We start from the raw sequence: 26,802 nt of genomic DNA, 5'->3' as shown, positions 1-26,802 counted from the left end.
TATCTATTTTTTGTACATTTCAAATGTTTCTTTTTTATTTAAATTGTGCACTGTGTTCACTTTTTGTTTGCAATCTTTGCTGCTGTAACACTGTACATTTCCCCGTTGTGGGATAAATAAAGGATTATCTTATCTTATCTTAAGTTCCTTTATTTTTTAGGTTTATTTTGGGGCTTTTTGGGCCTTTGTTGTAGAGATAGGACAGTGGATAGAGTTGGAAATCAGGGAGAGAGAGAGAGAGGAGAGGAGTCACAGGTTGTATTTGAACCCGGGCCGCACACTTGGAAGACTACAGCCTCCGCACATGGGGCATGCGCACTAACCACTACGCTCAGAGCACCCCAAAGTTTCTTTCATGAGTGCACCGTCTTCTCTCCTCCCAATGTGTCTGACATCAGAGGAATATTGTTGCAATACTCCTCAGTCTCAGAAACAGCAGAGTAGTGTTTTCTGGCACAACTTCACCAACTAGTGAGGTGCATGAAGAGTGAAAGGATCGAAGAGTTCAAAAGCTCCAGCTACACCTGAAGTATGAAGATCTAGCCTCTCACTCATCTCTGCATTAGTGCATGTCCATAGGATCCGTGTGTGTGTTTCAGCCTATATGTGTGTAGCATGTTCAACAGCAGAGTAAAACTGAATTTCACCTCAAGGGATTAATAAAGTATATCTTCTTCTTCTTTCCTACATGTCAATCCCCTCTCTCTCTCCCTGTCGCAAATTTCTGGGATTTCTTAAAATAAAGAGTAAGGATGTGAGGGGGGAGAGTTAGGGAAGAATTTAATAAAACAACTACAAATACAAAGCAGAATGAAAATCAATGGATAAAGATACATTTTAAGCAATGTTTAAAGTAGTTGTAAAAATGATAGCAAAGTAAAGAAGATGCACGGTAAATCAAAAACTGGTTTAATAAAAGTCAGTCTAATCCGACTTAACAGAAACTCTTCTGCTGCCGAAAGATCTCAAAGTCTACACTCATACCTTCATCACATATTAACATCTGTCTCATAACGCTCTGTTATTGCACTTTTTCTGGAAAAGGAGCAAAGCGTGACAATCAAACACAGCTGTGTTGCAAAAAAAACAAACACTCAAGAATAATTAAAAATAGTTGTCAGGGAAAAAGGTAAGTCCGTAAAACTGTTTCTAAAAATAGGACTCAAAAGCTAGAAGATATTATATAAAAGGATACTGAAAGACTGTTCTAAAGAAACATGTGCTAGCACAGGAGAAGCAGTTGAACAACTCTTAACCTGACCTCTGTGACGGTCAGCAGAAACAAACAAATCATTATTGGCCAGGCTCCAAAACAAACAGTAACTCTGTGCCATATCCGCATAGAGATCATACACTGTATAAAACATGGATGAAGATGAAAGGAAAATGTAATAGTTACTTTAACAAAACATGATAATCAGCACTTACAAAACTGACCTCTCCAGAACTCAAAGACCACCACCTCGACCACCCTGCACATTTCACAGTCCGGTTGCTGTGCTTAAAATGAGCAAATAATAGTATTTCACCTTTTCTGTGCTGAATAAAGTGTTGCAGTCTAAAGTTTTTGCTGCCAGATGTTTTCTTCTGTTGCAGAGTTCAGAGGAGCACGGTCGTGACGTCACTGTCCGGGGTTTCCTAGAGAAGTGAACCCTACGGCGTCATGGCGGAGGCCGGTTGTCGGAAGAGCCTGGATTGAAATGCCAGCTTTCTACAATCACAGTTGACCGTGGAGTGCTTAACCTTGGTAACACCTCGAACGGAAAGGGGGACTTATTTGATTATTGACGGGAGAGGATAAGCAGCACTGTACAAGTTCTTCTGAACTGAACCGTCCGGGGCTACTCTCCCTGACTGGGAGATAGCTAGCGAGCTAGCGTACGGTAGCGTTAGCTGCCAGCGGCTGCTAGCTCTCTGGTGATATAAAAGAAGAAAAGGGCCCCGCGAAGGTGGATTAAGACATCATTTTCACTGGAGTTTTTCAGGTAACATACACTGTGGAGTAACTTGTTCCCCTGGTTCAGCCAGAAAGTGAGCTAACGCTGCATGTTGATGCGGTAAAAGCCGCGAGAAGTGAGCGGCGAATGAAAACAAGATGGAAGAGGGTGAAGTTATGTTAGCTCGTTTGTGTTTGTGGCTTTAATAATGAATAATAAACACGCCAAGCTGCACTCCGTGGTTCACTGCCTGCGCAGACATTTGCATAGTAAAATACTGCCAAACGAAAGAGGCCAAGTAAGGACTCCGGCAGGAAAGCGGACGTCCCGGTGGTTCGATGCTAACACGAAGTAGCGTAAAGTTTTGTCATTTGTTAGCTCTCGTGCTAGCCTCGTGCTTCATAAAGCTACTTTCCTTGACAACTAAAAGATGTTTATTAAACACACGTTGATGTTCAGATCCAAACACCTCTCTGTCTGTCTCGGTTTTTACACATCATTAACGCAGATGATGAAAAACACAACCAAGCATGAAGCTTTTCTTGTTTTACGAGTCTTAAAAATGTTAAACATCAAAATACTAGCATCACATAAACGAGCTAGCTAACAGTTCACGGTTATGTTGTCTCGTAGTAAACAGGTTTAGTGTTTGAATTAAACGATTATCTTTAAATAACTCCAGGTGCTGATGAGGATTTGATTGTTGCTGGATTTCTGTTTGTATTTGATGATGAAATATCGTCTGGCGGGTCGGTTGTGTCTGCATACATTACTGCTAACGTACCCCGCCAATTGCTAACGTCGGCGTCATTAGCCGGTGTTATGTCGAGAAGTGCTGCCTTGTCGAAAGATGCTACCGTAGCGCGAAACCAAAGCAGAGGCGAACCAAATTAGACTACCAGAACAAGTTCACAATTTAAATCACTTTACTTCTCACTATATATGCATTGTCAGAGTATGGGGAGCAAGTTTTGGTACACTATTATGTAAGATTTCAGGGGAAATGTATCTCGATGGACATTTATCTCTGATACACCACATAAGTATTTTGAAACACCACCTGTCGCTGCATTTTCACTGTAAGAAATATACTTAACAGAAATGAAACCTGTATTTTAGCTGTTAGAGGAAGCATAACTCGATAGGTGAATTTTACACCCTGTACTGCTCATAGCTGCAGGGGGGCACATCTCGATGGGTAGCTGGACGAGATATAACACCGGCGTAAGCTAGTTAGCTAGAAGCTAAACTTGAGCTACAGTGAGGCTAAAATGACACCAAGTTTGGCTAAATAGCGATAACTGAAGTTAGTTTTTGCCTTGGTTTCGGTTAATGGATTTATCCGGCGTTCAAAGGGACTACGGAGATTTGAATGGATGTTAAAATACTCTTTGATATGCAGGCCTGATAGGCCTCAGAGCTCAGGGGACAAACACAGCTGAAGTTTCATGTAAACTCAAACTGTGCTGTTCTCCATTCACAAGTCATGAATTATTTTATTCATCTGATAAGGTGACAAACTCATTACTAAGGCACTATTCATAAATGCCGTCAGACATTTTTGAGTAAAATAAATACTTAATGTATATATCACATTTAGAAACTCGGGTTTACAAAGTGCTTTGACATACAGCAAAAGACCCCAAACACAGAAGAACATAAACAACAACAAAATAACCCAACAAACACATTTAACCCAACCATCACAAGACCCATCATTAGAACCATTATAATAACCCAAGCAACATGAGTTGAGACATGTAGGAGCAGAGATTTAAGATGATGTAACAATAATGTTAAAAAGTTAGAGAGCAATAAAAACCGTTTAAAGAAATAATAATGTTTTAAAAAAAGTGTTCTGCGACAGCGTATTGACAGCCACAGGGACATTTCATAGGTTAAACTTCGATGTCGGGGGTAAGCAGGTCAGGGATGTTTTACCGAGCTGGACGTGAATTTATTTAATGTAAATAGGATGATTTGTTCTTGGGAGTTTATTATTTGCTGTCCAGTGCTTTAACTTTTACAAAAGTAACTTTATAGGTTGTTTCTAGACGAATCACTGGAGTGTGTTTTATCTTTTGATGAAGTCCTTACATTCCCCCCGGAGGATTTCCAATCATGTTTGTGTATATTCAGAATCAGAATCGGGTTTTATTGCCAAGTACATTTACACATACAAGGAATTTTTTTAACAAACATTGGTAATAAGATATTGATTGGCCGTATACCAGAACTTTAAACCTCAATACGATACTAGTAAAAAACTATTCTAACTATTTTGATAAAATGTAGACATTGCTCCCTCTCTTTCTTTTTCATTCGCAGAAGCTTTTGGTTAAAAATATGAGTTGCTTTGATAAAAGTCAGTACTATCATTAGTATAACGGAGTTTGTATTGTTTTAGAACGGGTGGTATTGAAGCATAGAACATTTTGAGCACCATAGTACGGTAAAAGGGAAGGAACCCATTTATCATACTATCGTCTGGTAGCTGGAGAGGGGCCAGTTCCTTTCCTGATCACTGCCGAGGTGCCCTTGAGCAGGGCACTGAACCCCCACCAGCTCAGGAGCACTCTGACATCCCTCCATTAGTGCATGTCCAAAGGATCCTGTTTGTTTTTGAAGATGCTACACACACAGGCTGAAATACACACACATGCACACAGAGTGTAAAATAGAATATCACCTTGCGGGATTAATGAAGAATATCTTCTTTTTCATTTTGGGTACATCTTTAAACGGCAGGTGAAACATAAAGACGAGCAGTTTTCTAGTTTTTCATGTGTTCTTCATCTCCATTTTTAAATAACTGTGAAAGAACCTGAGTGAATAGTCATAACATGTGTTATAAGTTTGCTTTATTTACAAACCTGAAATAATTGTACATTTAATTGATTCACTCTGTTATTGTGAGACCTGCTACACACACATAGCCCTGAAAGCAAACTTACACTGCCGCCATGTTGATGTAATCTGTGCTGCGCTTGTTGTGTTAGGCTCCTGATTTATTTTGACTTGCTGTGAAGTATTTAATCATTTAACCTGTGAATGTTGTTATTTTAATGTTTTATAAAATTGTCTCTTACAGGTGAACCACGTCAAAGATACGACTGCAGGTTTGTCAGGGGAAGTCTTTATTATTGGACTTCGACATGGCGGGACGCAGTGAGGAGGAGAGTGTAAGCAACAGCAGTGGAGAATCGAGGTAAATCACCCACTCATCTCAGATAAAAGATAGTAGTTTCGCTTGGGGTTATAGAAATCAGTTTTGTAGTCTCAGGTGATGCTGATAATAATGTCATTGTAACTGTATGTCTGACCCTTATTTTACACAGCAGACGGACAGTAGAGCACCTCTAGAGTACCCAGCCATATGTTTGTTAGCATTGAAATGCAGAATTCATAAAGTGACATCTGATGGATAATGTCACAACACAGTTGTTTACAGTGATGATGTTCAACACTACACTTTTATTTACCCGCCACATCAGCATATATTACGTTGAGACAGGATTTTGCAATTCTAGAAAGTTGTAAAGGCAGCAAAAATTAGCTCAAGATCTTTATTATTGGAGGTTAAACAAAACTGTAATTAGCTAACACACAGCATTGAAAGACAACAATGGCTTGAGTTGTGGTGCAAACCGAGCGGTGATTAACTGTTTTTCCTTTTCAGTGGCTCTCCAGCTGCTTTAACTCAGCTGTGTACTCTAAATGTATTCCAGGGCTGCACATTTTGTCGTATCAATGTATGGCCTACATACATTTAACACTTTCAGGCGTCTGTGTTTATTTGTGTACAGTCCAGAAGTCATGCCAAGCTGAACCCTCCCTAAAATGTTTTAAATGTTGGAAAACATGTTGATACTCCTTAAAAAGGGGTGGTACTTTTTCTTGAATGTGTTAAGTCAGATTTTGAATAAGTTCAGTATTTCTGATTTGATTTGTTGACGGTTAATCTTCTGATTTCTCATGCAAAACTGTGTCCCTCTCTTTTAATGCGACAGTAATTCTGATGATGAATCCGGTTCTGGATCGGGCTCAGGATCAGGGTCCGGCTCAGGCTCCAGTTCCAGCTCCTCCAGCAGCAGCAGCCAATCAGGGAGCAGTGACTCAGGTAGTGGCTCAGACTCCGGCAGCCAGTCAGACTCCGACAATGAGAAATCCAAGGAGAAGAGCGAGACGCCAAATAAGTCAAACATTGACGGAGCTGAGGTAAAAACAAAAAATCTGAATTTAAAGAAATAATGAAAGGTGATGATGACTCTGTTACTCTGACTGGAAGATGTTTAATATATCATGTCTTTATTCAGAGTTTGTTTTCATAAAATATCTATTTTTTTTTGTTTTTGTGACTGCAAAGTAGGCTTAGCATTGTTTTGATCCTCTGCAGCAACTTAACATCTGAAACTTTCTCATGCTAAAATCTATGAAAACTTATAGAATGTGTTTTAAACATGTCCAGAGCAATCATTTAAAACTTGACTTGTATATCACAACATAACAGAAAGGCAAATTTATGAAGCTTGATTCAACATATACAAACAACTGGTGTCAATATTTTTGAAACTTTTTAAGACCAACTGTTTTAAAATGATATAATTTCTGTTTTTTGTATGATCTATGGTATCAAAAAGTAAACTGAACAAACAACTACAAAAAAGTCACAATTTGATTCAAAGCTGTCACGGGAAAAGAGAGCCAAAAGTCATGGTCCGTTTAAGTTCACAGGCTGGCATAGACTTGACACTTTTTAAGTTCTCTCTGGCACCTCACACAGATGAACATGTTATGTCTCTTACTGAGAGCAGTCTGAATTGCACAAATATATTGGCAATGTTTCAGTCTCAAAACGGTACAATGCAATGCAGACAGTGTGTTGGCGTTTGCGTGCAAACTTGTAGAATGTACCCAATATTGGGCGACTCAAACTTCTATGTTGTTGCAGTGGTTTAGAAACGGGTATCACTACTGTTGATTATTTACTAGTATCATATCTCGGCTTAAAATTCTGGTCTTGTGACAACTCTAAACAAGTCGTGGAGGAATGCTGCTCAGACACAAGCAGAGGTCTGATCAGCCTTGGCTGGGTCGCCCGCGTGAGGGTGTCTGATGTTCGTGACCCGAAACACCCCGTGACCCCGGGATACATCACTGATGATCTGTCTGAGCGCTTTATAAGATGTATGTTGTAAACAAACAGTACATGCTGATTTCTCCTGCGTTGTTTCTGGTCATAATTAATTAATATATTTATTGTTAATATACTTTTATACCCTGTTAACCAGCAAGTTAACCTTTATAATGTTCCTGGGAAATAAGCCGAGTACGAAGGACTCTTCTGAAGCGCAGTGCAATAGTAGAACATGAGTGTACATGTAAATATTAGCACTTACTTAGTGTACCTCAAAAATGTGTTAATTGAATCAAATCAAATTGTGTCTTTAAACTGAAATTCAGAGCGTGTCGTGGATTTTTTTTAAATAATGACATGCCCTACTCAGAGTTCAGATGTCTTGACCTTTCCCCTAGTGGCACACAGTCTTTTTGGTTGTTCAACTGCTTGATCAGCTCTTGTCATGTGAAAGCTTATTCAACATGTTCACACGTTTCTTCGGCTAATCTTCCACTGTACTCTTTGTTTGCAGTTCTGGAAGTCCAACCCAAGTATCCTCGCAGTGCAAAGATCGGCTATGCTCAGGAAACAGCAGCTGCAGCAGCAGCAGCAACAGAGACCAAGCTCCTCGAACAGTGGATCGGATGAGGTTGGTTTTGGACTGATCCCTGTGCCGCTCTTTCTTCTAAACTGTGAACTGATCCAGTTTGGGGGGATGTTGAATACGTTGATTATTCATGAGCATTTTCTCTGTCGTTGTCTTTGCCAGGACTCGTCGAGTAGCGATGATTCAGACTCATCGAGTGGATCCAAAAGGAGAAGAAATTCCGGCTCCTCTGACTCTGGATCGGGTTCTGGATCTGGGAGTGGATCTGGATCAGATTCATCAGCAGCGGAAAAGAGCGATGAGACGGCATCAGACTACGAGCCCAGCCACAAAATCAAAAGCAAAAAGCCTCCTACAAAGTAGGCATACCATTCCTCTTTATGACTTTTTGTTTACACACACTTAATGAGTCCACTCTCCCAGACTGATCCAATAATTTGAATATCATCTTTAAAAACACAAACACTGTCACTCAGTGCATGCACAACTTCTCATCCTCTTCTTTTGTCTCAGGATGAATTTTCGGAACGGTAAGAAAAGCAGCAACCAGAAGAAGAAAACACAGAAGGGTTCCTCATCTGAAGACGAGGATGAGAACTACAAGAAGATGGCATCAGCAGGTCCACGGCGGCAGGCGACCGTCAACGTCAGCTACAAGGAGGACGACGAGCTGAAGACGGACTCAGACGACCTGGTGGAAGTGTTGGGTGAAGATGTGCCGCAGCCCGAAGAAGACGAGTTTGAAACACTGGAGAAAGTGATGGACAGCAGGATAGGAAGGAAAAGAGGTGAGTATTTTATTTGTGGTTAATTAACATCATCCTTTCCAAATGTTACCTTGCATTCAAACAGCTGGAGAATATTTTACTCAGTTTCTTTTTTTTTCTCCACACAGCAACAGGAAGTGTTACCACTGTATACGCTGTTGAAGCAGACGGGGACCCAAACGCCAACTTCAATTCCAACAAAGAGGCCGGTGACATCCAGTATTTGATAAAGTGGAAGAACTGGGCTCACATCCACAACACCTGGGAGACGGAGGAGACGCTGAAGTTACAGAACGTGAAGGGCATGAAGAAACTGGACAACTTCAAGAAGAAGGACCAAGAGAAGAAGAGATGGTAAGAGCTTGTTTGAAAAACAAAGATCTCGATGCATTTTTTTTTTAACTTATATAAACCTAAAATATTTCACACTGACTACTGAGTCACAGAAAGACAGACAGGACAACAATGAAAACAAAGAGGGACTGGCGTGCTATCCTCACCATCTCCACTCTAAAATAAAACCTAAATCTCAACATTTGGATCCTTACCAAAGAGAGAAACAAAACCAAAATATCATGATCTCTACCTTTCTGTGGCTGACTCTTCCTGGCTGTTACATGCATATCTGCACATTTCTTTACAAAAATGCTAGGCAATTGTATATCAAAACAAAAGTAAGATTCATGTTTTATTTCAGTATGAAGACCGGACTAAAAGGTTGAATCACTTTATTTAGCATTAAATCGCTTTTTGACAAACTCACAGATCGTCCGAACTTATCAAACTTCATGTTGATGTTTAAAAGTGCCAATGGTGCCACTAGGATGCACACCTGTTAAATAATCTAGTGTTTGAGATACACTCATAAAAGCTCTGTTATAAGAAATGAGATAAGCTGTTTATTAGCCGAGGTTACATGCTATCAAATAACTAGCACATCTGCATACTCCTGTAGTGCTCGGAGAGCATAATAATAATATTACTTTATTTGTATAGCACTTTTCTATACAAGTAACAAAGTGCTTCAGAAGATACAATAAAAGCAAAGAGACAGACTGGGAGGGAGAGGGGGTTAGTTACATAAATCCATTGTATTTAAATAAGGGTCTGTTCCGTTTCAAACAGACAATAAAATCAGACTAATAGAATAAAACAAAAATAGAAAATAAAATCGAAATCACAGAGTGAAAGTATTTTTGTAAAATACATTTTTAAGTGGTGAAGTATAACGAGGGACAGACTCTGCAGGTCTGATCTCCTCTGGCAGGCTGTTTTCCAAAGTCTGAGGGCTCTAACAGCAAAAGCCCTGTCCCCTTTAGTTTTCAGCCTGGACCGTGGAACAACCAGTATGGCTCTACCAGAGGACCTCAGACTGTGGTCTGGTTCATGAGTGGTTAAAAACTCAGAAACATAGGAAGGGGTCAGCCCACGTTGAGCCTTAAAATAATCTTAAAGTCAGTTCTAAAATCAACAGGGAGCCGGTGAAGGGAGGCTAAGATTGGAGTGAATTTGTCTGTTCTTGTTAAAAGCCGGTCTGCTGCATTTTGGATTGTTTGAAGGCGCACTATCATGCTCGCCTGCAGAATCATCTCAATTGTTGCTAAAGTTCACGAGGAAGAATTCAGTTTGTCAGTAAGGTGGTCTTGCAAGCCAACGTTTATTTTGTTTGTTTGTTTTTTCAGCTGACAGTTACTGAGTAGCTGCTGACAGATAGATCACACTCACTAACAGTTCACTATTATTATACGTTAAGTGAGCAGAAACGGAGCAGAGTCAAAGTGTCAACCAACTTTCTTCTGACTATTTCAAGCACTTAATGCCTTCATTTCTGATAACATAATGCATCATAGTGGAGAAACACTCTTTAGAGTGTGAGACAACAGTCAAATATATTCTGTCCTTTGCAACAATATGAGAAATGTAGTAGTCCCAGATTAGACCAGGACTAGATTCATTTTGTAAAACTTCTACTTCTTCTCCCCAGGTTAAAGGCAGCTTCACCGGAGGATATCGAGTATTTCAATTGTCAGCAAGAACTGATGGATGACCTTCACTCTCAGTACCAGCTTGTAGAGAGAATCATAGGTACGTTTCCTACGCTGTATCACTTCTGGTTTATAGGAAACGGAACAGACCCGTATTTAAATGCAATGGATTTATGTAACTAACCCCCTCTCCCTTCAAACAGGACATTCAAATCAGAAGTCGGCGGCAGGTTACCCAGACTACCTGTGTAAGTGGCAGGGTTTACCGTACTCGGAGTGCAGCTGGGAGGACGGTGCTCTGATCTCCAAAAAGTTCCAGAAGTGCATCGACGACTACATGTGCAGAAACCAGTCCAAATCCATTCCATTCAGAGACTGCAAGGTAAACCAGTAACAAGTGGCTGCTGGCAGTAAGAAAAGTCTGCAATAGAGAAATGCTCAAGCGAAATAATCAGGATTTTGCAAACTATCTCCCCTGGCTGCCCTCAAGTCCTCATAGGTTTGAACACCTACCTCACAAGCTGCCTTTCCTTCCTGTAGGTGCTGAAACAAAGACCGAGGTTTGTGCCCATGAAGAAGCAGCCATCTTACATCGGAGGAGACGGGCTGGAGCTCCGAGACTATCAGCTGGACAGTTTGAACTGGATGGCCCACTCCTGGTGCAAGTAAGACTCAGACAATCCTTTAATTCTCAGCTTCTCTACAAGTCCTGAAATCACATGCACTATGTCCAAGCGTCACAATCTAAGATTACCATGTTGCTCTCTTCATTTCTGTCTCGTGTCATAGGGGCAACAGTTGCATTCTGGCCGATGAGATGGGTTTAGGAAAGACCATCCAGACCATCAGCTTCTTGAACTACATGTTCCATGACCACCAGCTGTACGGACCCTTCCTGCTGGTCGTGCCTCTCTCCACGCTCACCTCCTGGCAGAGGGAAGTCCAGCTGTGGGCCCCTCAGATGAACATCGTCGTCTATCTGGGAGACATAGGCAGCAGGAACATGGTACGATGGCTCAAACACACACACATACTGTTTATATTTCACAGGGATGACATTCTTCTGGATTTATCTGGAATTCCGGATGTTCAGATTATCACATATTAGGGGGAGAGAGCGAGGGGGTGGGATGCAGCACAGGGCAGAGTTTGTATCAGCGAGGAGGACTTTAGCGTCCTGTACTCGGGGTGTGCAACGTGACTGCTGGGCTATCTGGTGCCCCGATCCACAAAACTTTGACAGATGATCCATGATCGCTTTTCCCAAAAATTTACAGCCTCCTTGATCTATTTGTCGCCTGTTTTTGAATAAATTTTTTAATGGGTGAAAAATGGCCATCGGAGATAATTAACAAATGAACAAACTGCACTCGCGCTCTACCGCTCCTGTACATGTCGCAGATTTTATGTTACATGGCTCCTAACGATGAATGTGGTGCAGGGTGTCATGACATTGATCTGTTTCAATGACGTCATGGTGGAGGAAATTTTAAAACGGGAGGTGTGTTGTTTAGGTAACTGAAGCGGAGGGAGGCGGTAATGTCAGCACAAGAACTCTGAAAGTTCACGTTTGTAAAAGTATTCCATTGAATGCATTTATCATTGTGTGAAGTTGAGCCAGATGAGCACTGACGGAGAGATTTTAAAGGTAGATGAAAAAAGTCTAGCTCATGATTATAAAGTGCTGCAGAAAAGGCACAAACTGGTACATAGACTTTGATCAGAATGCAGGAAAAGAAATGTTTTCTACTTTTAGTGATGGGATATTTTTCCTGCTTTTTCATCCTCTGCCAATTACATCCTGATATGAGAAACATTTGAACAAAAAGGCAACGCCTGTAACCCAAACATGAGCTTCTTCAAAACTTTTTCTTTCCTCTTTCCTCTTCCTGAAACAGATCCGGACACACGAGTGGATGCATGTCCACAACAAGAGACTGAAGTTAAACATCCTCCTCACAACATATGAGATTCTTCTCAAAGACAAGGTCAGCATCTCCTTGATTTACTGATGTGTTTTTAAATAAGGTACATCTCTTTACATTTCTAAAGCTCTGTGGTGGGATTTTAGCTCATGTGAGAACTGTACCGATTGTGTGTGTCTGCAGTCATTTCTGGGAAATGTTAGCTGGGCCTTCATTGGTGTTGATGAGGCGCACCGACTGAAGAACGACGACTCCCTCCTCTACAAGACCATGATCGACTTCAAGTCCAACCACAGGCTTCTGATCACAGGAACGCCTCTGCAGAACTCCCTGAAAGAGCTCTGGTCCCTGCTGCACTTCATCATGCCTGAGAAGTAGGTCATATCACCTGTTGCACACTGACCCATTTCTCTCCTGGCTGCAGAGACGTCTCATTAAATACTTCTTACACTGGTGTAATATCAAATTCTGTCGCGTTACACTGTAGTTGTCTGCTTGCCACATGCTAACTTTAAAGTAGTTATCTGTGTTCTGAAGCAAATATGTTGTGCAAAATGTCAAAGCCTTTTGTTGCTTAAAATTCCCATACAAAGGATATGTACATGTAAAGTGGAATGACGCCATCATAAAAACAATCCTCTGAGACTGTACAAAATGAAATGAATAATGAAACAAGGTTTTCACAATGATTCACAGTCGTATATATCTCTGTTCAAGGTTTCACTCTTGGGAGATCTTCGAGGAGGAGCACGGTAAAGGCAGAGACTCGGGCTACACCAGTCTGCACAAAGAACTCGAACCTTTCCTCCTGCGTCGAGTCAAGAAAGACGTGGAGAAATCTCTTCCTGCCAAAGTGGAGCAGATCCTGCGAGTGGAGATGAGTGCTATCCAGAAACAGTATTACAAGTAAGAGCTGGACGCTAACCTTCAATCCTCAAACGAAATAAAGGAGTTTTGTTTCTTTGTCTTTACATTTACTTTTCCAATCACACTCAAACTTCTTTGAAACTGCTCTGCCACTAACAAATGTGCGTCTTTGCTCAGATGGATCCTGACCAGGAACTACAAGGCTCTGAGTAAAGGTACCAAAGGCAGCACGTCGGGCTTCCTGAACATCATGATGGAGCTGAAGAAGTGTTGTAACCACTGCTACCTGATCAAACCTCCGGAGGACAACGAGTTCCTCAACAGAGCTGAAGCTCTCCAGGTCAGTTTGATTCATTCTGTATTATTCTTGATTTAAGAGTTCAGAGTCTGGTTTTCTTTACAACCTTCTTCTGAATTACAAACAAAAATCTACTTATTAACTCACAAAGAAGCAATCTCTGTCAGTCTGCATAGTGGAGGATTTTTTTTCCGCAAAGGATCCAAGACAGTTCAGTGTCCAGTGTGAAGTTATTTTGGCACATCAAACATTCAATAACACAAGAAGAAACAAGAAAGCTGAAACAGCTCAAACCTGTGTCTGAGTGACAGTGGGGCAAAAGCCCAAAAAGTTTGACAAAAACACCTTTTCCAGTAAAATCGCAGAAGAATACGCAGAAAGTTAGAGGCAAAGGAAGGAAAGTTTGACAAAAGAAAAACAGACATGTTTGATTGGCAGCAGAAGAAACCAATGAAAGGCTATAAAGGACTTTGAATGTTCCAGCCAAGCAGCAAAAGTAAAATCCTCGATCGTTAAGTGTTCGCTTGAGGCTGGCTGCAGGAGCGCAGGAAGTCACATACACACCACAGCCAAAAATGATTCTTGTTATCCAGAGTTAGGCGTGTAGCTTATTTGATTCACAGGCATTCCCGGTGTAGCGGTTCCTCAGGAGGCTTAAAAAGGTTGACGGAGAGTCAGGGACGTCCATTAATATTTAGGGTCTGTGGTTCCAGAGCAGATGGGACGTTTTGTCTTGACATAAATTTGACTGGAACTGTTCTAATCTTTTCTACAGCATCTGATCCGCAGCAGTGGGAAACTGGTTCTGTTGGACAAACTGTTGGTGCGTTTAAAGGAGCGAGGACACCGAGTCTTAATCTTCTCTCAGATGGTTCGGATGCTGGATATCCTGGCTGATTATCTGAGGAGCCGGCAGTTCCTCTTTCAGGTACATGCACAATTTTCTCACATGACCATCTGACAGGCTGTCAACATGTATAACACAGAAGCTCCTATACCGGTTTTTAATACGTTACAAATGTTGCTCGTCTGTGCAGAGATTAGACGGCTCCATTAAAGGAGAGATGAGGAAGCAGGCTTTGGATCATTTTAACGCTGAGGGCTCAGAGGTGAGTTTAACACCCCGTCGACACTTATGCAGCTTTAACTGGATAAACAAAGACTCTTACTTATTATGAACCCTCACTTGTGTTCTCAGGACTTCTGCTTCCTGCTGTCGACGCGTGCGGGCGGTCTGGGGATCAATCTGGCCTCGGCTGACACAGTCGTCATCTTTGACTCAGACTGGAACCCTCAGAACGACCTGCAGGCTCAGGCCAGGGCGCACAGGATCGGACAGAAGAGACAGGTAAGCAACTAGCGTGATAAACACTGAAAAGTTTCTGTTCTTAAAATTTATTCTGCTTCATGTTATGATGACACATCGATAGCCCTGCATCTTTTTGCAAGGAGCAACTGTTGAGCAAACCTATTGAGTATATTTAAACTCGTATTTTGATCTTGTAGAAATATTGTGCTTTCCTGGTTTTAAAAAACAACTTCCTTCAAATCCCACCGACCCTGACCTCTGCTGACCCCACCAGAAACAAACCCAGCACCATCTAGTGGTCTGAAAAATCACTGTTGACTATGTTTTCATCATTATAGTGCCAGAAAGTTTTATAAATATTTACAATAACAAAGTAATAATTGATCATACAAAGTGTGGAAACACAGCGCCTTGTGTCAACATGATACTGCCATAAAGTCTAAATATCACGATTGCTTCAAATTCAGATTCAGACGACTTCATGAATCCATGAAGGGCAATTCAGTTTCACAGCCTACCGAGTCAGTGGAAGAAGCCAAGACAATTTAAAACCCCTAAAAACAGGTGGACGGGTGGGCTGTTGGGTCGCACGTTGTGGAGCCCCCTATCTTTGTATCTTTTTTTGTTGCCTCCAAACTAATAATAACACTTTGTAGATGAAATCATGAGACATGTTTCTATAAACCTTCACTGTAGGGGAGTACAATGATGTAGTTTAAAAAAAGATCCATCCATCCATTATCTTTACCGCTTAGAAGACTACAGCCTCCACACATGGGGCGCGTGCACTAACCACTGCGCCACCAGCGCCCCAGCAGGAACACAATTTAGACCTTTATTCTCTCTGGGAGATACTCCAAAATCAGACTGCGTCTTAGATATCGGTGCGACTTAAATTCCGGATTTAAAGGTACCTCAAAATTGTACTTCAGTAAATGAACTTCATTACATTCCCCCCACGATCTTTATAGCCTTCCTCAGATCTGGATCTTGTGCCCCTGAATTAAGTTGCTGTATAAATGATTATAAACTGTCAGGTTGTGTTTACATGCTGCTGTGTTAAATTAAGAGAGGAGATTAGATCAAACTTGATTCATCCTGAAGGAAACTCTGTTTCCAGTTTGTTCTTTCATCACAGTAAAAATAAGAGAAACACAACAAAGCATAAAGTGTATGAGGGTGAAATTCAAAGAAAGCGCTGCCACAATAGGATCAATAAAAGAAGGAGATATTAAAGTGTGCTAATTCTGTCTGTTTGTGACATGACAGGTGAATATCTACCGCCTGGTGACGAAGGGCTCGGTGGAGGAGGAAATCATCGAGAGGGCGAAGAAAAAGATGGTGCTGGACCACCTGGTCATTCAGAGGATGGACACCACGGGGAAAACTGTCCTCCACACGGGTGCTGCCCCCTCCAGGCAAGCAACACAAACTGACTCTTCTCCTCTTTTTTTCTTCTTAACCTGAATGTTTAATGTGTTCATCGCGCTGTGAAATGTGTTTGTATGGCTCTAAAAGGTTGTTGTTGTTGTTGTTGTTTTTCTCGCATGCAGTTCGGCACCGTTTAATAAAGAGGAGCTGTCGGCCATCCTGAAGTTTGGTGCTGAGGAGCTTTTCAAAGAGCAGGAGGGGGAGGAGCAGGAGCCTCAGGTATGTAGACATTGTCTGTGAACATTATCACGTTTCTCCTGATATGTTTTGGAGCATCTTGTCATGTCCTGCTCCGCTTTGCAGGAAATGGACATCGACGAGATCCTTAAAAGAGCCGAGACGAGAGAAAATGACCCCGGACCGTCCACAGTGGGAGAAGAGCTTCTGTCTCAGTTTAAGGTAAAAACAAACTTTAACAAAACAAACAAACTTAAATCTTTAACAACTTGACATTTAATAACGTGTCGATTTGACCTGTGCAGGTGGCCAACTTCACCATGATGGAGGAGGAGGAGATAGACATGGACTCTGAGCGCAGTCACAGGAGCTGGGACGACATCATTCCCGAGGAGCAGAGGAGGCGGATGGAGGAGGAGGAGAGACAGAAGGAGCTGGAGGAGATCTACTTGCTGCCACGCATGAGGAACTGTGCCAAACAGGTACACCAGAAGCCCTGTGAGATATACAGAACGTGTGCTGCTTCATCAGAGGCACTTTGTTTATATTCATGAACGTCCCAATCGTTTACAGATAAGCTTTAACTCCAGTGGAGGTCGGCAGAGCAGGAACAGACGGTACTCTGGCTCCGACAGCGACTCGCCCTCGGACCGAAAGAGGCCAAAGAAACGAGGACGACCGCGGACCATTCCACGAGAAAACATCAAGGGCTTCAGTGACGCTGAGATCAGGAGGTGAACATATAAACATCTGAACCCTCAGTTTGGCTGTTCATCATTTACTCCTGTTAACGTCTCTGAATTATTTACAGGTTTGTCAAGAGTTACAAGAAGTTTGGGGGACCACTGGAAAGGTAAGCTTACCTTTTTTTAAATGTTTTATAATGATGAATAAAGTCCCACACAGTCTCCTCAACACATGTCCTGCTCACTCAGGTTGGATGCCATCGCTCGTGATGCTGAACTTGTGGATAAGTCCGAACACGACCTCAAGCGTTTGGCAGAGACGGTTCATAACGGCTGTGTGAGGACACTACGGGAAAACCCCTGTGGACCAGAGAAAACCTCCGGTAACCATCAGATCTCTCAGCTATACTGTTATTTCCCTATCATGTGATAAATCGGTTAAAACGAGGATGCAGTTAAAGTTTGAGCACCGCTTTAATTACCCCATGATCAAACTGGTGATCTGGTTTGAAGGGCAGCCCTAGCTTCTAATGTAGCACAACATTCAAACTGGGCCCCTCCTCCTGGGCTCATCGCCATCAGAAGCTCACCCTCACTGCTGCATGTAGTGTGTTCGTTTACTGCTTGTAGCTACACTGCAAATGATCCTGCAATCAGTGAAAATGTGTTTGGATCTTGTCTGGACACACCTGCCTTGTTTTTGCCTTGAAAAAGAATGAATTATAGGTGCAGTGGTTAGTGCGCGCGGCCCATGTATGGAGGCTATAGTCCTCCAAGCGGGCGTCCCAGGTTCGAATCCCACCTGTGGCTCCTTTCCCGCACGTCATTCCCCCCCCCCCCCCCCCCTCTCTCTCTCTCTCTCTCTCTCTCTCTCCTCTCTCCCTCTCCCTGATTTCCAACACTCTCTGTCCTATCTCTACATTAAAGGCACAAAAACCCCAAAAATAAATCTTTAAACATTTATTAAAAGAATGAATTAAGTCTCTCAACATTAAATGCCAAATAAAGCTTATTTTTTTCCATTTGTTTGACCACCAGGAGGCAGAAGAGGGAAGGTAAAAGGTCCCACGTTCAGGATCTCTGGAGTCCAGGTGAACGCCAAGCTTGTGATCTCGCACGAAGAAGAGCTGGCTCCGCTTCACAAAGCCATTCCTGCCGACCCCGAGGAGAGGAAGAAGTAAGGCTGCTGGGCAATTCTTAGATTTCTTATCCATTACTGAAAGTGTTAACATTGTCCGGATTTTAATTCTGCGTTTGTTTGAACAGGTATATGATTCCATGCCACTCGAAGGCAGCGCACTTTGACATTGAGTGGGGGAAGGAGGACGACTCGAGCCTCCTCATAGGAATCTATGAGTACGGATACGGCAGCTGGGAGATGATCAAGATGGACCCCGACCTCAATCTCACACACAAGGTGAGGACAGCCACATGTCTGATGAGCTTCATATTTAAAGTCCTAATATTTTTACTTTGAATGTTTGTCTCATGATTTTAACCCTTTAAAATCATAATCCTGTTTAAAAACATACAAAATTAAAGAGATAAAAGAAAAAGCATTCAATCAACCACGAGCCAAGGCTTCAATGTTTCATGACATCAATTTGTACGTTCACTGCTGATGTCACTATCTCACCTTTATGTTTGATGTCAAACACACAGTCAGCTGTGACCTCGCCATGAAAGATTCCAGTTTCCTTACTCGGTTATAAGTTATGTCAAATAATACCTTAATAACTAGAACCCGGCTTTGGGCCTGTGTCCACCTGCCGTTTTTATTCTGAGTGCCTGCTTCCCTTTTTTAAATTCTTCCCGGAGAGGAGAGAGAAAAGACCCGGAGAAAAGGCAAAGCATCCTTTGTCTGAGTGCTCCATCTTTGATGTGCGGCCGCTCAGAGCGTTTAAGCTTGAGAACTTTTCAGAAGGCCGATCATATTGTAGCTTGGTCGTGACTCCTCTCATTTTCATCTCTTCTGGATCGTGTCGTGTACCCACATTGTCCTGGAGCTGTGATGGCGAGGTCATCAATATTAATCTCCTCATCCAGACAGAGTAGGAGGGCCAGCATCCTGGGTTTGATTCTCACAGTGAAGGGCAAAAAAATATCTCAAATATAAAACATAGAGTAAAAAGCCACGGAGCAGTGTCAGTCATACAGCGGCTGTTGTCAAGAGACTTTTGTCATAGAGACAGGACGCATAGCAACGCTCATTCCTCATTCTTCGGGCACAAGTGCTTTATCGAAGCGCTTCCAAACGACAGCCAGCCAGAGCCAGTGGCTCAGTTGGTAGAGTCGTCGCCTCTCAACCAGAAGGTCGAGGTTTCAATCCCCAGCTGAGCAACATGTCCGATGTGTCCTTGGGCAAGACACTTAACCCTGCATTGCTCCCATTTCGGTGGCCGTGTATGAATGGATTAGTGTTGAACTTACTCTCTGATCTACGTCGCTTTGGATAAAAGCATCTGCTAAGTAAATTGTAACATTATGGAAATATGACACGTTTTAAAAATGTTCTAAGACGTGATCACAACAAGAAGAAAACAAAACATGGTAATTCAGATTGTAGGGATAATGATGAAAGCTATGTGTGAAGTTCAAAGGGTTAATATTCATCTCAAACATGAGTTTTTCTTCTCCCTGATGATCCCCAATATGAACTCTGTCCCTTGTTGACCAGCTCTTACCAGACGACCCAGACAAGAAGCCTCAGGCCAAACAGCTGCAGACCCGAGCAGACTACCTCATCAAGCTGCTGAGTAAAGACCTGGCCAAGAGAGAGGCACAGAAACAAGCAGGGACGGTGAGTCCGTTATTTTACAAGTCCACCTCCATCTGCACCTCAGACATAAGACGTTTTATAAAGATTTAACGGCATGTGTAATACCGCGACTCTTTGTTATTTAGGCTAATTCACGGAAGAGGAAACCAAGAAGTAAAAAGAGCAAAACTCTGAAGCCGACAAAGACAGAGGAGGTGATGAAGAGTACGTCCTCAGAGCCATCGCCCGAAAAGAGGTCAGAGGATGAAGAAGAAATCGAGGAGGAAAAGGTATGTTTACACACGAAGAGGACTTTGTTTCATGCTGTGGAATAGAGCAAATGTTTCCTGTTGTCAGAGTGCAGACGATAAGTAACATCACTTGACTTCTTTTTTTTTTTTAAGGTTGTTCCACCTGTGAAGACGCTGAACCGACGGAGCCGAGCGGACAGAGTGGTGGTGAAGGAGGAGGAGGAGGACGAAGAGGAGGATGAAGAAGACAACGACGAGGACGATGACGAGCCCGAGGAGGAGGAGCTTTCTTCATCCGGGGAGAGGGAGGTGAAAGGAAAAGAGGTCAAAAAAGAGATCAAGAAGGAGAAGAAGGAGGACACCTGGGACACAAAGGAGAAGGAGCCCAAAGAGAGAAAAGAAATCAAACCTCTGGAGGCGATGCACAAACAAGAGGAGAGTGCGGAGAAGGTGATGTTTTACTCTCACTGCAACAAATCGTACTTTCTGTTCACTACTATCTAAGAAAAAGAGGTGATTTTTAATGAATTCTGGATCCTGTTCTGCAGAACGAGCTGAAGGAGAGAACGAAGAAAGCCTCTGATGGTCCCGTTCATATAACAGCAAGTGGAGAGAATGTCCCAGTATCTGAGGAGTCTGAGGAACTGGACCAGAGGACGTTCAGTGTGGTACGTTACACCGATACTCCTGCTATTTACAACCTTATTTTTTTATGTTTGGATCCTTTTGACTAAAATGCCACAGAAACATTTAGAAGAACATTTGGTCTCTGAGATCTCAGGAGGGGCACAAGGCTCGGTCTGCTCTGAGATTCATGAAATTAGATTTACACAATAAACTCATGTAAAAATTATTGGGAAATTTAGCTTATGGCAGATTCTAGCTGATGTTACAAGTGAATGAACTGTAGCTAACATGTTCTCTGCATTAAATTCATCCTTCACCAAAGGATGATCAGCACTCTTAGACAGCAGAGGTTCGACATGTTGTATCTTCTAGCTTAAATAAACATGTGCTTTTTTTTATTCATTTGACTTGTGTGTTTCAGTGTAAAGAGAGGATGCGGCCGGTGAAAGCGGCTCTGAAGCAGCTGGACAGACCGGAGAAAGGACTGTCTGAGCGCGAGCAGCTGGAACACACGAGACAGTGCCTCATCAAGATCGGAGACCACATCACTGAGTGTCTGAAGGAGTACTCAAACCCCGACCTCATCAAGCAGTGGAGGAAGTAAGAACACAGAGTTTAATATAAGTTCAATAAAAATAAAGCTTATCAGCAGTGAGGCCTGGGTAAAGTAAACTTTAAAGATGGCTATAGCTCAGTCTGCAGGGACTTGGGTTGGGAACCAGAGGGTCGCTGGTTCAAGTTCCGGTGCGAATTAAAAATGTAGAAGTTGGAGAGGTGTCAGGTCACTTCCTGAGCACTGCTGAGGTGCCCTTGAAGAAGGCACAGAACCCCCAGCAGATCTGGTGTGATCCCTGTGTGGCAGCCTAACTCTGACATCTCTACATTAATAACCTGCATGTCCACAGGTCCTGTGTGTGTGTTTCGGGTCGATGTGTATGGGAAGCATGTCTCTCAATAAGAGTGTAAACCAGAACTTCCCTCAGGGATAAATGAAGTTTGTAAAATTATAACAATGATACACTTTGGAAGTTTTTTTACTGCACAGATAGATCTTAAAGCAGAAATAATCTGCAGTGCGTCTCCTGCAAGGTGGACGTTTCATTCCCAACTGATGACTTTACAACTGTGCGAGTCTCTTCACTGTTAGAAAGCCTCTGTCCCTGTGTGCTCAATTTAAAAGGAAAAAAATGTAGCAGTATAAAAACTTTTAATGATTTTTAAAAAATTAAATTTTTTACTGGAATAAATACCCCAGTTTGTTTGTAGATGGAGAGATCTCCGGATGCTTCAGCTCTTGATTTATTTATGGTAATAAAACTGAACGAATCCAAACCTAAAAACTGAGCTAACATTCAAGTCCCTAATTGGTTGTAACCCCTCCTCAACTCCTCGGTGTCAAGAAGACCTACAGAGAAAACATTAGCAGCTTTATTCTTTGTTAAAGTTAACTTAGCAACTAGCTGCTAGCCTTGTCGTCATCTTTTGATATCGTGATATTGATTGAGAGCCCCCTGCTGGCAGAATCTACGTATCACTACGTAAACTTCAGGTTTCTTTCATTGCAGGATATTCATCAAATTTACAGATTAAATAATTTATCATCTTTAAGAAGAACTCATAGTGATTGTAGTTTTGTGTCATATTATTGTCAACACACATCAAACCTCTCTGTGTCTCAGTTAGATTCCTGTTTTCTTATTTCTGTTTATTCGTCCCTTCCAGAAATCTGTGGATTTTTGTCTCCAAGTTCACCGAGTTTGACGCCAGAAAGCTTCACAAACTGTACAAACATGCGATCAAGAAGAGGCAAGAGAACGCCCAGGCCATGGAGCAGAACACTAGAAGTCAGAACACACACGGTTACAAAAACGCAGGTACGCTCAGTCTCCCTCTGCCTTAACGATGTAACGACATTAAGTATGAGAGAGAGTTCGCTCTGATTCAGTTCTTGTCTTTGTCCTCAGACATCGAGAGGCTCAAGGACAACTCTCACCAGGACGAGAGCAGCAGAGACAGCTGCAGCTCGGACCGACATCAGCCGTCAGGTCGACACCACGAGAGCAGCGGCAGCAAGGAGAGACACTCCACGGAGTCTCACAGGAAGACGTCGGGAGGAGGAGGAGAGTCCAGGAAGAGGCCGTACTCCTCCTTCAGCAACGGAAAAGACCACAGAGACAGAGACCACTACAGACCGGACAGCCGGGACAGAGACAGACAGGACAGTCGGGACAGAGACAGACAGGACAGTCGGGACAGAGACAGACAGGACAGTCGGGACAGAGACAGACAGGACAGCCGGGACAGAGACAGACAGGACAGGTGAGGGTCAGCACATCACATTTAATCCTGCTCTCACCTTTGAATGTAACAGCGTCGTTTTTTTATGTCCAAGTAAACTCTCTGACAACACTCACATCAAGAACGAGTCAGAAAGTCTTACATTTGTATTTCTGTATGTTTTCTTTAACTTGCTCTGACAACATAAATCTTTAAACACCTCACATATTTATTAAAAACAGTTTAAAGGAAGAGGAACTTTATAAAACAGCCTGAGAGATGATTGTGTATTTTTCAGTTGTGTGTGACTCCACAATGGATCTTTTATTGAGTATTTGGCGTAGCAGAAAGGAGTGTGTAGGATTGAGTAAAAATATAGAACACATTGAGCACCTTCTTTGTGACCCGAGGACATTTTGAGGAACAAATTCTTCACAGCTGCAGCGTAAAGCAAGCTCTATTCTGCATGAATGTTCTCTTCCTCTGAATGGAGACTTTGGCTTCTCTGCTCCATCGGTCGGTTTGTTGCTCCTAAGGTGAGAACAAAACGCTACAGAAACACTTTTGTACCTGCAGCTATATCACTGCTTAACAAAGCAAGCACAAGATGAGGCACTTTAGCCATGCCGGGATGTTTAAACCTTTACAGTGGGTGTCTGTCTTAAGGCCCTGACACACCAAGGACATCGTCGGCCGTCGTTGACCGGTCGTCGGTGACCAGTCGTTGCCCTGTGTTTGGCCCAGTCGCTACCCGTCGGCCCCCGTCTGCTTTTTTTTTGGCGGTGGTTGGTGAGAGGATTCTCTCTGATTGGCTGTTCAGAGGTTTCATTTCTCTCCAGCTCTCTCAGGTTCAGGAAATCCCCTTGAGCATGCCGCTGTAGTATCCATGCTTTCACCCATTATTGCGGTTTCTCCTTATTTGTCTCCTCCGCCTCTTCTTTTCTTTTTCCACTAAAAGACCAAGAGCTGACAACGCCAGCGCCATTTTCAACTTCTAGGTACCAATAAAGAAACATTTACCAAATGAATATAAAAAAAAAACTCCACCAGAGAAAGAGGGGCAGGTAGAACTCTCCGAAATGTTCACACCGCGCCCATTTTAATATTTCAAAAGGTTAGTCCTCTGCACATGTGCTCCAGTACTTTCTCCATATTCTGCCTGTGTGAAGGAGTCATTTGAGTTATTTTTAAAATATTGCTTATTACTCATATTGCACATAAAAAACCCCACCTCAGTCATATTTGTTTTATTTTGTGTGTGCAGATACTACAACGACAGCAAGCACAGGAAGCTGGAGGATTTCCGCTCTGGCAGAGACCACCGGCCAGACTTGAAGGATCATTCCCACTCAGACCACCGCTCCTCCTACAGATACCACTCAGACTGGCAGAACGAACAGCGAGCCTCGGCCAGCGGGCCGCGCTCCCCCCGAGACCAGCGCTCCCCTTACGACTCCCGCTCCCCACTGGGTCACCGCTCGCCCTTCGACTACTCGTCGGACCACAAGAGCACGCCGGAGCAGATCTGGAGCAGCCGCAAGACATAGCAGGAGCTGCGGGGTCTGCACGTAGCAGCCATAGACTGACACACAGCGAGATGCCTTACAGGGACTGAACCTGCAGCTGTCTGAAGCAGCGAGCAGCCGTCACATCAGCGCGGCTCCTCCCCCTCTGCAGCTGACATCACCTCGGGAACCTGCAGGACGAGCGCCGGGGAGCGGCTCCACCCAGGCAGCAGATTAAAGAATCCTATTTTTCTATTTAAGAGTTTAACGCTGCGACGGCGGCTCCACAGCACGCAGCTGGGATTTTTGTTATTTTTATAAACTTTTTTTTAAACTCTGTACACGGTCGACCCTGAGTGCTGCCTCATATTCCCGCCAACCCACGACACTGGATCCTGTCTGACTGTTTCTCTATGTTCGTCTGTCCGTCTGTCTCTCAATCATGCTTCTTATTTAAGTGTTAACTCGATGAGACGTCGCAAGAATCACAGAGCAGGTGGATGTTGCGGTGAAGCCACCTGAAGTACCTCATTTACAGCATTTCTCAGTTCCTCGGCAGGTTTTCTGTTTCCACCTGGTGTGAATTATTTAATAACATATCTTAGATGTAAAAAAAAATAACCTGGATTCTTTTTTTTAGAGCAACTTGTATCATGTTTTTTTTTCCTTCAATAATGCTGTTGTAAATTTTTGTAAAATAGTAAATCAGTGGTCTTTTCTCCTCAGGCTTTTGGGATTTATTATGACTCTACTTTTCCCCATCGACTCAGGCTTTTTTCGTTGTTCTCCGAGTGAGTTTCTGTACAATAGTTCTTTCGTTTAATGCTTTCAGAATGTAACTTTTGGTAAAGGGAAAGTTCTTACTCAGTTTTTCTCACTAGTGCTTAGTTCTTTCGTCTCTTGAATCAGTGAGCTGAAAGGAGCGGACTTTTTGAAATCACTGTCTTGTTTTCTCTCCGTAGAAGCGCCTGTTAGATCTTAAACAGTTAGACTTCTGACTTCTTTTTCCTTCCTCTTACCTTTTAGTTTTGTTTTCTACGTAGGCAATAATAATGTCAATGTTTCTATGCAGCCAAGTATATTTGTGGTGAACCAGCCCAACTAAATGAAGTCACTGTTACGGTTCACACTGTTGTACATAAATTTCCTCTATATTTGAAAATGAATTTACACTGAAAGTGCATGAATTTTTATGAACTGTTTTATATAGTTGTTTATGAAGCCATTAAAATCAATCACTGTACTCACTCGTACCAACTCTCTTACACAAAGTGTCTCGTTATTCAGCATGACGTCACCACCACCTCGTTTTGTTTTCGTAAACAGACGGGTCGAGAGGGCGGAGCTGCAGTTTATGCTAAGCTAAATGCTAACATGAGAGATGGCTTTGTTAGCACAGTTCTCCTGCGATGTTGCATATGATGCTAATCTTCGTTTGCTTTCAACATGTCACATATTCTGTAAAATCCACTTCACCATGTTTCTCTAACACTAGTGTGTCCCTAGTCTGTCTACAAGTCCATCCTCTTCGTCTTTTGCCTGCTCCACTTTTCAGAAAATGTGTACTCAAACAGGCCGTTTGGAGATTTTCCCTTCATGACATCACAAAGGGCAGTAACCCCTCCCCCAGGTGGGTGACACTCCCACAGCTAGGTGTTTGTTCTGCCCTCTGAGTCTGTCTTCTCACTGTAAACAATAGGACATGGAGCGAGAAAGCCTCAGACACCATAGCCCTTCCAGAGAGGGGGTGTGGTCACACACAGCTCATTTACATTTAAAGGTACAGACACAGAAACAGCCTGTTCTGAGCAGGGCTGAAATAGAGGGGTTTATAGACATGATCAAATACAGGATCAGAGTGGATTTAGAACAAGAAACTACACAGACACGTTTTTGAGGAGCTCTGAGACTTATTTAAACTGGTTGAAGACGAGAATATGTGACCTTTAAAAAAAAAAAAAAAAAAGCACAGAAACCGCAGGGCAGTTTTCAAAGGCCAACGAGTACAACGCTCCAACTGGATTACAGTTGATTTGATTTAATCAGGAAGGATCGCTTCAGTGACTTCTAACTCAGAATTATTTATTCATCAGTTTATTTGTCAGGGACACACAGGCATCAGGAAAAAAATGGTGTCAAAAAGTCTTTGAAGCGCTCTTAAAAACATGTTTCTGTCAATAGTTTTGTCCTGTATGAGGTCCAAACAGCACCATTTTTAATTACATAAATCTGATTGGTTGAAACGTTAGAAATGAGGGTTCAGATATTGTCATTAA

General features: G+C 42.6%; 1 protein-coding gene across 1 annotated transcript; it reads left to right on the top strand.

Moving 5' to 3' along the window:
• The first annotated feature begins 1,633 nt into the window (after positions 1-1,633).
• On the top strand, positions 1,634-25,779 carry chd1 (chromodomain helicase DNA binding protein 1). Its single transcript, XM_020649386.3, has 35 exons — positions 1,634-1,985; positions 5,029-5,145; positions 5,948-6,155; positions 7,589-7,705; positions 7,826-8,022; positions 8,177-8,451; positions 8,559-8,784; positions 10,415-10,515; positions 10,619-10,797; positions 10,956-11,080; positions 11,205-11,421; positions 12,314-12,403; positions 12,524-12,714; positions 13,058-13,246; positions 13,385-13,547; positions 14,281-14,433; positions 14,543-14,614; positions 14,704-14,853; positions 16,084-16,232; positions 16,368-16,464; positions 16,549-16,644; positions 16,728-16,904; positions 16,996-17,156; positions 17,234-17,275; positions 17,358-17,491; positions 18,147-18,285; positions 18,375-18,525; positions 19,786-19,908; positions 20,013-20,156; positions 20,271-20,567; positions 20,666-20,785; positions 21,166-21,344; positions 22,467-22,618; positions 22,709-23,063; positions 24,286-25,779. Exons 2-35 carry the CDS (start codon positions 5,093-5,095, stop codon positions 24,566-24,568), a joined length of 5,505 nt encoding a protein of 1,834 aa, XP_020505042.1. The 5' UTR covers positions 1,634-1,985; positions 5,029-5,092; the 3' UTR covers positions 24,569-25,779.
• The last annotated feature ends 1,023 nt before the right edge of the window (positions 25,780-26,802 follow it).

The sequence above is a fragment of the Labrus bergylta genome, chromosome 17, assembly GCF_963930695.1.
Source record: "Labrus bergylta chromosome 17, fLabBer1.1, whole genome shotgun sequence".
Taxonomy (NCBI): domain Eukaryota; kingdom Metazoa; phylum Chordata; class Actinopteri; order Labriformes; family Labridae; genus Labrus; species Labrus bergylta.
The sequence above is the reverse complement of the archived record's forward strand: the minus strand, read 5'-3'. Positions and strand labels throughout refer to the sequence as shown.

What these genes read in the sequence shown, in the direction of transcription:
- chd1 (XM_020649386.3), top strand. Translation starts at nt 5,093, where the DNA reads ATGGCGGGACGCAGTGAGGAGGAGAGTGTAAGCAACAGCAGTGGAGAA. An exon ending in GGGAGGAGCAGGAGCCTCAG is followed by an intron (nt 16,465 to 16,548) that starts GTATGTAGACAT and finishes TCCGCTTTGCAG; the next exon opens with GAAATGGACATCGACGAGAT. An exon ending in TGGACCAGAGAAAACCTCCG is followed by an intron (nt 17,492 to 18,146) that starts GTAACCATCAGA and finishes TTTGACCACCAG; the next exon opens with GAGGCAGAAGAGGGAAGGTA.